The sequence below is a fragment of the Salvelinus sp. IW2-2015 genome, linkage group LG4q.1:29, assembly GCF_002910315.2.
Source record: "Salvelinus sp. IW2-2015 linkage group LG4q.1:29, ASM291031v2, whole genome shotgun sequence".
In the NCBI taxonomy this organism is placed as follows: Eukaryota; Metazoa; Chordata; class Actinopteri; order Salmoniformes; family Salmonidae; genus Salvelinus; species Salvelinus sp. IW2-2015.
Genome location: NC_036842.1, coordinates 7,335,926 through 7,348,426, shown reverse-complemented (window position 1 = coordinate 7,348,426; position 12,501 = coordinate 7,335,926). Strand labels below are relative to the sequence as shown.

General features: G+C 42.8%; 1 protein-coding gene across 1 annotated transcript in view; it reads right to left on the bottom strand.

Annotated features, from left to right (window-relative positions):
- LOC111961335 (spliceosome-associated protein CWC27 homolog) overlaps positions 1–12,501 on the bottom strand; it is a 49,169-nt gene that overhangs the window by 24,645 nt on the left and 12,023 nt on the right. Inside the window, exon 11 of the mRNA XM_023983513.2 lies at positions 6,654–6,760. Coding sequence (XP_023839281.1) covers positions 6,654–6,760 — 107 coding nt within the window. The remainder of the gene's footprint in view (positions 1–6,653; positions 6,761–12,501) is intronic.

Here is a 12,501-nt window from a genome sequence, read left to right as displayed (position 1 = left end):
CTATATCGTCGTTGAACCTTAAATTTCCTTCCAAACAGAAATTTGGAAATGAAGGTTTCTCTCAGTTTCTTTTTGCTCAACGATTAGCTATGTCCTCTGACATAATTTGGCTTAATAACGTTGACAAATAAATGTGTAAATCTCCATTTGAATGTATTCTTCAAAAGGCCAAAAGAAATTACAACACAATCCTTGACTCAACAGCCAAATTGAATCCCATTGCTAAATATTAAAAAATTCTCGAATGAAGCCACACGATTCATAAAATGTCGAACTGAACTGCCTTTGTCAGAAACGTGAACTGATATTTTGGAGAAAAAAAATAAACCTAACTGCAACATATAATCATAAGTCAATTGACGTTTCAAAGATCAGTCTTTGTTTCYTCCACATCAACAATTTGACTGACAAGGCGCCATTGAAATAAAACACGCTGTGCACACAGGCATAACCTGTATAAATAACTTGGAGTGGTAGAAAGAATGTTGCCACATCATTGAGGGTGGGTATAAAATGGACAGTGTTTTCAGCCTGTCTTTCTTATTTTTGGCTCTCAGAACCAACACTTATGCCAAGAAAGAGAAAACCAGACTAGAAGAACATGCTATAATTTATGTCTTGAAAATGGAAGCGATGTCTGTCGAAAATAATAACTCAAAAGGTAACTCAAATGTCTCTTTTAGCGCTCTACTGAGTGAGTTGAGGTGACAATTGGCTTTTTCCCCTGATTAAGTTGCCGCATGCCTAGTTAGTGGGTAGTGGATGCTGCTGTTGTTAGYGCATGGAGGAGGAATATGTTTGCTTCTGGGACTGAGCACAAAGATGTSTATAGCCTGTGTGGACATAGGAAGTCCAGGGGGACCAGATTCAAGGCCTGCTGCAAGAAACCAAATKATGAAATCAGTTCCCAGCAAACAGGGGACGTCCTGAGKACATCCGGCGACGTTCCCATTAGGTCCCTTAAGGGTTTCGGTGCGACGTTATCCCACTGACGTTCTGAGAACATTGCATGATGGTCCCATGGGGAACGTTCTCTKGTGGACCTTTGTCTAGTTCCCTGTAAGTAACCAGGACATCACTGAGGACCATGTCAGGAACTTTTTAGGACGTTCTCAAGACTTTCCTTTTACTAGTCCTTAGGGAACATTTTCTGGGGAACCTTTTCATAATTCCCGGTTTGTCCTTGGGACGTTTTTAGGACGTTGTGTCATGGTCCCCTGAAGGTCCCGCGAACGTTCTTGGGAATTTGTGTCATGGTCCCCTGATGGTTTTGTCTACTTCCCTGTTTGTCCCGGGGACGTGCCCAAGGATGCTTTTAGGACATTCTTGGTACRTTGTGTCATTGTCCCTGGAGGTTTTTGTCACATGATGATCCCAGGTGTCCCAAACCATTATAAGTAAAGTAATGAAATGGTATGGTGTTTTTAAGGTAAGTGATATGCTGTTCAGCTAAAACGATATTTAAAGATATTTAATCAATGACAATATGATTACATTTGACATAAACACTTAGTACGGTCTTTTCAATATGACCCCAAGTTGGATTTGCTTCTTGATTTGGGGTATGCTGATCTTTCTGTTGTGCCACAAAGTCGGTATAATTTCCCAGTCTCCCGAGTGGCGCAGTTGTCTAAGGCACTGCATCGCAGTGCTAGCTGTGTCACTAGAGATCCTGGTTTGGGTCCAGGCTGTCGCAGCCGGCCGCGACCGGGAGAACCATGGGGCGGCGCACAATTGGCCCAGCGTCATCCGGGTTAGGGGAGGGTTTGGCCGGCAGGGATGTTCCTGTCCCATCGCGCACATGGACTCCTGTGGCGGGCCGGGCGCAATGCAAGCTGACACGGTCGCCAAGTGTACAGTGTTTCCTCCAACACATTGGTGCGGCTGGCTTCCRGGTTAAGCGGGCGTTGTGTCAAGAAGCAGTGTGGCTTGGCTGGGTTGTGTTTGGGAGGACGCACGGCTCTCGACATTTGCCTTTCCCGAGTCCGTACGGGAGTCGCAGTGATGGGACAGGACTGCAACTACCAATTGGATACCACAAAATTGGGGAGAARAATGGGTTAAAAATAAATAAAATATATAGATTCAAAAAAATTACAATAATTCAGCAGTCCCCTACACATTCATTAATTATAATCCATCACAGCACTTAATTACAATAGCAGTGCAGATGGCACTCTTGTTATCAGTTATTTACGACTATTCTCTCATTGATTTAATTTACTTATTTCAGCAATTTGAGGGTTTTCTGTATAGTTGTCTAATGTTGGTGGGGGGAAATATTATTCAGTTTTAATGTTTCTCCTGAATCACTATGATAAATATAATCGTTTTTCTTCAGTGCATTTTTAACAGAGCTGAGATTTACTTTGAAGTACAAAGTGTAGGAAAAGCCCTACAGGTGAAATCAGTCATTGATACAGACGTGGTGGCATAGCAGGAAGATCAGAATCCCGTGAACCAAGACGTGAGTTTAAATCCCATGTGAGGAAATGTTAAATAATAATTACTGTATGAATAAACATATACAATGTAATCATGAATGTCAAAGAGAGTCAAATATGTAAGTTGAAAACACTATGTTAAAAGCACCTTTGGAGTGTTAGTTCCCGGGACCAACTGGGAACTATGCAAAATCTTCAGCGGACCATGACACAACGTCCCAAGAACATACTCTGGGACGTCCCCGGGACCAACCGGGAACTAGACAAAATCTTCAGCGGACCATGACACAACGTCCCAAGAACATACTCTGGGACGTCCCCGGGACCAACCGGGAACTAGACAAAACCTCCAGGGAACCATGACACAACGTCCCGACAACTTTTGTTGACAATTTCTTGATGTCCTAACGACTCATTATTGTTTGCAGGATTAGTGCCTGGGATCAGATCAGTAGCCTGTCAAAATAGCTTCCACTCATACTTAGAACAATACCTAATTTAGGACAATAACTAATTTAGGAAAATGCCATACATGGCAATAGGTTTTTAGCTAATTTCAAATACTTTGTGTAAACATTAATTTAATATACAATATTTYCCATTATAAATGACAGCGATAAGTTAAAACCGATTAAAATGGGAATCTTACAGCTAGAAATAGGCAAGGCATTTCAGATCAGAAAAATTTACATTTTTATTATATTCTGACAATTACAAACTCAGTGATTAAACTTCAGGCTCTCGTCTGCTACTAACATTACCCTAACCGTCCCAGATAGATATGATGGAGCTCCCCTTTCTTGTTTTTTCCTGGTATTTCGTTGGAGATTGCCGAGTACATGGTGAACATGCCTCCTCCAAACGGTCCATGACCTGTCTTGGCCAAGTAGCAGAGGGTGTGCGTCCCAATGGCACCCTATTCCCTACATAGTGCACTACTTTTGGCCAGAGCCCTGTGGGCTCTGGCAAAAGTAGTGCACTGTATAGGRTGCCATTTGGGACACAGATGGGGAGCACTCCGTCCAAGCACAACATGTGCACAAGCAGGATCAGAATTCCATCCTCTGCAATTTCATTCTCATAAAAAATAGGACAAAGAGGAATCTAGAGCACTTCAGTCTTCTTGTGTGTATTTATCAATAGTGTGTTTRGCAAGCTAAGAAAACAATCTAGATTTTACATTTTTTTTCTTTCGCAAACCGTTCGGTCACACTTTAATTAATCAAAAGTGCTTAGAAAACATTTTGGAGGGCAAACGGCTTTGCAAACACCAGTCTTCTGCTAACAGAAATTCAAAACGTCTATGGGTCTAATGGTCCTGTCCAAATGTCCTCTCTCTATTGAAAGCGTAAAAGAACAATACCCATTTTATTTGCCACATGAATGTGAGGAATGTTGAGTGTATTGAAGTGCACGTCCATGTACGTATGTTTTGGAAGTGATGTCTCTTTGTCTTAATAGCAGACCGGTGAGGTAATGATGATACAGAACCACAAAGTCAGCAAGTTTACCCACTAAATTCCCTTTCCCTAGAGACTACAGTCAAACCTACCACAGCTGCATCTGAGCTTCTTTGGAATAGACCGCTGCTCAGAGGTCAGGCTGTGGGGGGTCAGATTTTTGGCCCCATCGAGGCATTCAATGTGAGGACAGTGACGTACAACAGCCTCCCTATTCAAAGCTGTTTGAAGGTCAAAAGGTTTTCCTGAGCCCACACTAATCCTTAGAGAAAGTAGGACAGAAACCTGCCTGACCAGGCAGCTTTAGAGAGAGTAGAATTTATTAATAAAACAAGACTTACTGACCTTTACTGGGTCACAGTGATTTAGTTTTTTTAGTAACAGCAAAGTTAAAGTGAAAACAAAATCTGTATCCGAAATGGCAACCTACGCCCTATATATAGTGCACTAGTTTTGATCAGACCAAATAGGGCTCTGGTGTTCAAAAGAGGTCAGTAAACCATATAGGGCCAGGGGTCGGAACCGGTTAAAAAAAAACGGAAAATAATAACTTTTCAAGGAACAGAACCAGAACAGGGAACGAAAGTGATCTATACCGTTCTAGAAAATAACCGTTATTTTTGAAAGCATGGGATCCGGTTAATGACATTATTTTATGCTCCGGGTATTTTTTCCAGTTCCACAACAACAAAAAAATGCAACAAAGCACCTATGCAAAGTCCTGCCTCTGTCAATCAGAAACTTCATCCAGTATCTGCCTGCCAGCTGAACATCTTTGCCTGTGTGTGTGCGTGTGTGTGTGTGTTTGTGTGTGTGTGTGTGTGTGTAGGCTACCTGCCCCTCCCCCTCTGAAGCGCAGCTGTAGCCTACTAATGTTACAAGTTTGATTCAGAATATAGGGAGAGATTTTTAAATTAGAGAAGAAAGGGTTAACTTTTTCAATGCTAGTTAGGGATACTATAGCTATCACATTTCACGTGTTATTGATTCTGGTGCCGCTGTGCACACACAAGCTTGTTAGCTAGCTTGCTAGCTAGCTCTGGTCCAACGTTAGCCGACTCTCAAGTTCAAAGACATTCAAAGTTCCATAGAAGCCGCTCCTCCGTAGGTATAGCTCTGTGGGCCTAATTCAGATAATGCATGGCATAACAAGATTCCCAGCACTTCAAGCCAAGCCTCCTCCTCCACCCTCTCAACACCTGCAAAATGTAAGTTGTATATCACGTCCTACACTTGTCTTTCCATCACGTATGTAAACAACTCACTGAGCTATAGCTTGCCTGCTCCATAGCAAGCCTCTATGGGGTGGGGTGGGGGGGTTCGAACCGGTTCAGAACCTTATTTTGCTGGTCGGATCAGTATATATATGGTTCGGTTCAGAACTAAACTATTGGAAATTCATTTAGGTTTCAACCTCTGTAGGGTGCAGCCAAAATGTGAAGCAGTAGCTGTTTCACCGCTTTAAACCCAAAGTCACCATCGATCCAGAATGATGAGAAGGAGATAAAAACCACCTCCTTCAGTATCTAACCCACCACACCACGCAACAGTGCATTCCTCTCCCTCAGCTGAGTCACAGGATTCAGTGTTTAAGCAGACATCTGGCCCCCTGCAGAGTCCACTGGCCCGTGACTTCTCTTCTACACATTCCATCCTACTGAATGAAGCCTCACGTCCAACACATTTATGTAATGAGAGGAAYGTTCAAAGAGGCTGCTGCCCAGCCAGAGACACACATAAATGCCTCCTGGTTAACCCCGGTTACAGCATCCGGCTGGATAACCACATCTACACTGACCTACCTGTTGTGACTTACCTGAACTGAAGCTTTTGTGTCTCCCTGTGACCTGCCAAGTAGGCCTACACAGAAACGTTTCTAGCTGGGATCCAGTCTCAGTTGAGACCTAATAGTGGGTTCTGAGTTTAGTATCCACCATGTGGTAAGCACTGAGTAAGAGGCAGTGTTGGGAAAAAAAGACAAACAGTGTCTAGGAGATGATGAGAGCATCTCAACATCTCATGAACTTAAAAGCGCCTTGCGGTGACCCCCCTGTTCATTTGGCATTTATGCCACCACAAGACCACATGGACCATTGGTTTTGTTGCAAAACAACGTTTTGAGCTTCTCAGTCGTACTTAAATCTGAGCCAACGTGGTTTTCATGATTGTCCAAAAATATATGTTTCTTTATCGGCGGGTGTACCGACAAACACTCGGGAGACCGGCGGTATTATGGGAGGCTGCAGGACTGTGTGGTAACGAAGGAAAAAAAAAAACACTTAGTTGCCTTGTCACTTTAAGCAAAGCTGAAGACCAACCTACGGCAAGGGCTTTGGTTTTCAACCAACGGGGTAGGCAACTCAGTAATTTGTTGCTCAAGCAATTTACGCAATTCTTCGCACAAAAAAAGCAGAGCCTTGGGTAGAATAAACTAGACGTTGATGTCCGCCTTAATTGTCAGAGACAAGAGGACTGTCTGGCTACATACATAGCCATTAGAGGAGAATGTGGCCCAGAGAAGAAATACTGTACCTCATGGAGATTGTTGATATCCTCTGTGTTAGATCACAGAGAGAAAATTACTTTGGGTAACACTTCACATATAAAGAGTATAAAGGGTGAGTAAGTAAGTCGTTTTTTTTAACAGTCTATAAAGTTTGTATAAAATCCTTTCATAAACCATTTAACAAACCATTTATAAAGTGGTACCTACAAGGTATTTAAAACAGTAATTGATGTAGTGACATACCCTCGCCTTCTTCCTCCTTCTTTGGAGGATTGGCGATGTCTTCTCTCCTCTTTTTGATGGCCAGTAGGTCCTTCTTCAACTGGCGAGCCTCTTGACGAAGCTCGTCGCTGTAAAGGGAACAGAGGAGTTAACATTCAGGTAAACCACAGGTGACAGCATCAAAATGTACCGAAAAAACAAAAGTCATCTACAGATGGCTCTACAGCAAATCAGACTGACTGAAGAGAGCAAACACTACTGCGATCGGGAACCCAGGTGCATTTGACTTTTCAGTGACGTGGTCAAAAGTTATAGCTTAAATTCTAATTTATTTATCCAGAACTTTCTACAGCAGTCCACTGTTCTGGGTCTTGACAAACAAACACCTATTGTTCCAAGTTACCTACTTCAAGCTTCTCACAATACAATTAGCATGTGGAGTGTGTGCGAGAGCACTGAGCCGTCGTAAAATGAACAGTAAAAAAAAGAAAACACACAATGATCATAGGCAGCGCTTCTATACAGTTTGAGGGTTGAAATATGTACACTAAAAACGAGCTCCAATAAATCGAGTGGCGCCTTATTATGAAGAGTGTTCACRCGGCCTTCCAGGCAGGCCAGGGTTCTGGCACCACTAGAAGGGATGTTGTGGTTGAGTGGGTACAACACAGCCCCATAAAACCCCTGCAGAGAAAAGTCCATCTCTCTCTGAGTAACAAGTTAGTGATCCCTACTGCGGCCGTGGACCAAATGAACTCGATGAAGTGCTTGAGACTGGGGAAACTGGCACCAAATTGCCTCCAATTTGTTCCCAGTTAAAAAGGCATGTCCTCGGTTGGTTTGTAAAAACTGTGGCTGGCTGGCTATATTCATACCCTTCGCAAAATAATAATTTATTTGAGTCGCTTCCTTTATCATAACTTGCTTCCTACATGTATTTATATAGACTACAATTACAGTAATACAACACCAAGGGGTGTTACCTTCAGATGGACTCAAATATGTTTCAATTTCATGGGAGGCTATAAACCTGAAATGACACTTACCAATAATACAGTAGCCCAAAATACTCAGACCTCAGACAGAGAGGAACAGACTTCAAGACATAACCAGCGGTAAGTAGTGGATCTATAAATAAAGTACGCCTCAATTACTGTGCTGAGCCCGAATGCACATTCATACACTGCAAATGTTCAAGTGTGATTGTCCGGTCTTTCTGACCCTGAATGAGGCGACCTGGAACAGTGATAAAGTCAGGCCATTGAGGCCAAGGCATGTCCAGACCCAGGTCCGGACCCAGGTCCAGAAATCCTGGGTGTGAGCTGAGGTCTCTGCTGGCTGGCTGCCCAACGCCCAGCTAGGAGAGGGAGAGGAAAGGAGAGGCTAGAGAGGAAGTCTGCTCCCCGTGCCAACAATCCTCCTCATACTGTTCCCTTTAACATGACTGACTGAGACAGAGGCTGCTAAGTACAGACCAGTTATCTGATGTTGGGAGATAATAGTATTTATACAAAGCCTGACAGCTCTGTTTGGGTCCTTTTGCAGAGCACAGGTAACACGGGTAGGTAACACAGGTAAGCTTCAGCCTGGCTGGGCCCCAGCTCAGAAACACGTCCAGGAAGCATCTCTCCAAACAATGGCTGCCTTTGTTTCTCTGAACACCTTTTTTTACTCTCTCTCTCTCCTTCTCCCCACCTTCTATTCCTCATTCTGTACTTCCCCAGCTCTCCTTCACCCCTCCATTGCTCCTTAGAAGCTCTCGGGGGAGCAACAAACTAGCATCAAGCTTAGCGACGTCTGATATGTTGACCTTGTAAAATGTATTATTGTGGTCGACTAGATCCCGCTGTGTCTCTTCCATGTCGGGCTCCCTGCTGTCTCTAAGTAGGGGCTCAGGTATAGGAGGCCTATAAGGTACAGTATGCGTGAACCAGACACAGCTAGACATGGTGTTGGTTCGTTCAATGTTATTTCTCCTCTTTAGGGGCTTAGGTRTGTGAGCCTCAGACACACAGCCAGCCAGACATGGCGCTGGTATGTTTTCCCTCTCTTGGGGCACAGGTATAGGAGGTATTTGAGGTCTGTGAGCCTCAGACACAGCTAGGCATGGGGTTGTTGGTATGTTTCCCCTCTCTATCCAGCAGAGACACTGTCAGAGCTGAGGTGGTAGACCGAAGACATCCTGGAACTCTGCCGGAGGCCTTTGTCGCCTGCCCAGTGTCCCGTCTCAGTCTCACATCCATCTCTCTGTGTCTCCCGGTGTCTCAGAGCTCGTCTTGGGGAGCAGGGCTGAGTGGACTACGACATGAGGAGTTAAGTAAGGTAAGGTCAAAGCTGAGGAGTTAGGTAAGGTAAAGTACTGTATGTAAACATGTGTAGCTAAGGCAGTGGGTAAGGTCAGATCACATTAGCTCAAGATGGAGGAGACGAACAAACAGTATAATGTTTGCTGACCATGTTAACCTTTCAAATTTGCTTTGTTTTGTACACCTTGATAGCCGTCAGCTTAACTGGGCAAAACAACTCTGGGCCTGCTAGCTGTTGATACGGTAACTACACAAGCTCAGATTTATCAGCACAGAGATCTATGGAGTTTGAAATGAAGACAGACCATAGGCTATATATTCTACTGGGAGGGAGGGGGACACACACTTCTGACTGAGTGATCATTTTCTGCTTGCCTTGACACGCTGCAATTTGCAAAACAAGAGATACATCTCCAAGGCAACTGCCAAACAATGGTGCCGCGGGCAGACCCCCGTGCCAATAAAGGAGAGGGGCCAGAGAGGACGGGAACGAGGAGGGAAGAGAGCCAGCCAGCAACACCTGTTCATTCACTCCTGGGGGCTCAGCACATTCCACACAAAGCCCTCCAACACTGCAACACACTGATACACTGACACTGGAGATTATATTGCTTCTGTCAGCAGCAAACAGGTAAACTAACTACTCTGCCCCCATCCGCCTGTCTGTAGGGATGACAGTATTGTAGGGCGTGTTCCCGCCAAAAAAAAAAATTGTTTGACCAACAGTCGCCTGTTCTTTCAACCAATCGAWTGGTCACAATTTTAAAATGTGTATTTAAAAAAATATATATAGACACATCCTATGTGTTTTAATCAAATCAACTTTTTATTTTATTTAACTGGGCAAGTCAGTTAAGAACAAATTCTTATTTACAATGGCGGCCTAAGAACAGTGGGTTAACTGCCTTGTTAAGGCAGTTATGCACTATATGCACTGAGGTTGTCTGATGCTTTAAGCACACTGTTCGATTAAATAATTAAGACACAAAATGACTAGAGGTAGTCCGACCGCAATTTATTTGATTGTGCCGGGCTCAGACTGTGTGATTATCACCCGTTGTCTCGCTCTCCTCCCTGCTGCAGTGACCACCACAGAACATCAGTGTTTATAGCGCTGTCCGTGTTGCTGGAAGATAATTACAGCCATTTCTGACTGAAAAGTTCTGTTACCGAAATCCCTCATTTGTTTAGGAAAAACATTCCCTATTCCCTCAACCATTGCTCTTTACGTGACACATGTATGCATCACATGCACGTGACCAATAGGGCCTGACCTATAGCATAATCACATCAATAAATTGGTTATAACAATGTTTATATTTTTTTTATTTAACTACGCAAGTCAGTTACGAACAAATTCTTATTTACAATGACGTCCTACCGGAGACTAGTGGGTTAACTGCCTTGTTCAGGGGCAGAATGACATATTTTTACCTTGTCAGCTCGGGGATTCGATCCAGCAACCTTTCAGTTACTGGCCCAATGCTTGCTCCTTACCACTAGGCTACCTGCTGCCCCAAAACAAACAAACAAACAAACTCTGAAYACATGACAGCAAAATGGATGCAGCAGACGTGACAAATGAACTTGAAATGGGGGAATGTTTACTGGCTTCTCAGGAGGTAAAGGGAAAATAATGGAGATCAAGAAAAATAAGGTAAGGAGCAAGCCCTGCGTGCATATTGTGTGTGCCAAACAGGTGCTGTTTGATTTCAATATAATTTTTCTGACCGTTTGGAACAATGTAAACAAAATAAATCATAAGCTTACCAGAAAGTCTGTTGTAATGTTTTTTTTTGTAAAGCCTTATATATTTGTGAATGAAACATCCGAAATGGAGCGGTTTATTTAGCCTATTATTTACGCTAATTATTCAAGGTTTGCTTAGTTAATTTATTTTTTAAACTAAAATGCTGGATTGCATTTCAATGCCTGAATGTCTCCTACGGTGTGTGATGATGACATGAACAAATGAACGATTGATACAGTAGCCTATATAACTATTGAAATATACTATAGGCTTAAGTAAGTCACAGTATTAAGACTAAACAGGATGTTCTCTTAGACCTACAGCTCGATGGTGGTTATATAAGGCTGCTACTCAAAGCCTACTAATGATAATGACATTTCTTATTATTATAACGATGATCATAACAATATGAAGGAGATCAAGAAAAAGGAGGGTTTTTATTATATATATATATATATATATATATATATATATATATATATATATGACATGACAATTTGGAACAGGCTAAATAACACTAATAAATTACAAATAATACCAGAGCGGCTGTGCTAACAAACAAAAGATTAAAGCCTTTATTACAGTATAGCAAAGATTAAAAACAGCTGAATTTGTGAAATTGTTTATCCGACATGTTGTGCTGTGGTTGCGTGAGGCTTGGTGCTCACGGAATCAGTAGGCTATTAAACAAACACTCAAACAGGCAACAGAAGCAGGATCTGTCTTAGTTCTGTAGATTTACATTGATGATTTATAAAGAAAGGCACATTTAACAGTTAKGCTGTTGATTATAGACCTAATTAAGTTGGGGTTTCCTCTCTCCTTACTTTTCTTAGACAATTAAGGCAAGGGCTGTTTTCTCCTCTCTTCATTCTGCCGCTGCCTCCGCCGCATTGTTCTCAACACCAATATGCTGGTTAACTTCGCTATTATGCACATTGCAACATGGTCTAGGAAAAGGCACCGATTCAATAGCGTACTGATGCGTTTCAGAATCGCGAACAGCGACCGCTATCCAACGCGGGAGAAAGCGCATTCATTATAAAATAATATMATTTTTATCAGTGCTGCACCATTGCTCTTACCTAATATAACCATTAGAGGTCGACCGATTAATCGGAATGGCCGATTTAATTAGGGCCGATTTCAAATTTTCATAACAATCGGTAATCTGCATTATTGGACGCCGATTATATTGCAATCCACCAGGAGACTGCGTGGCAGGCTGACCACCTGTTGCGCGAGTGCAGGCAGCAAGGAGCCAMGGTAAGTTGCTAGCTAGCATTAAACGTATCTTATAAAAAAAATAACAYAATCACTAGTTAACTACACATGGTTGATGATATTACTAGTTTAACTAGCTTGTCCTGCGTTGCATGTAATCAATGAGGTGCCTGAAATTGTGTCACTTCTCTAGCGTTCAGAGTAAGCAGTCAGGGTATATTTTATATTTATGTATTATATTAAGTTAAAATAAAAGTGTTCATGGTGCGGCAGGTAGCCTAGTTGTTAGAGTGTCGGACTAGTATCCAAAAGGTTGCAAGATTGAATCCCCGAGCTGACAAGGTAAAAATCTGTCGTTCTGCCCCTGAACAAGGCAGTTAACCCACTGTTCCTAGGCCGTAATTGAAAATAAGAATTTGTTCTCATGTGACAGCCACCTGCATTGAGAGTCATAAGATAAAAGTGCCCAGAGGATACTCCAGTTACAAAGAGGCAATACTGACCCTGTCCCTAACACGGCTTCACGGAAGAAGGACACAGCTATGCACCGAATTCGCTGTCAGCCTCCTTAACGTTCCCCTGACTGAAA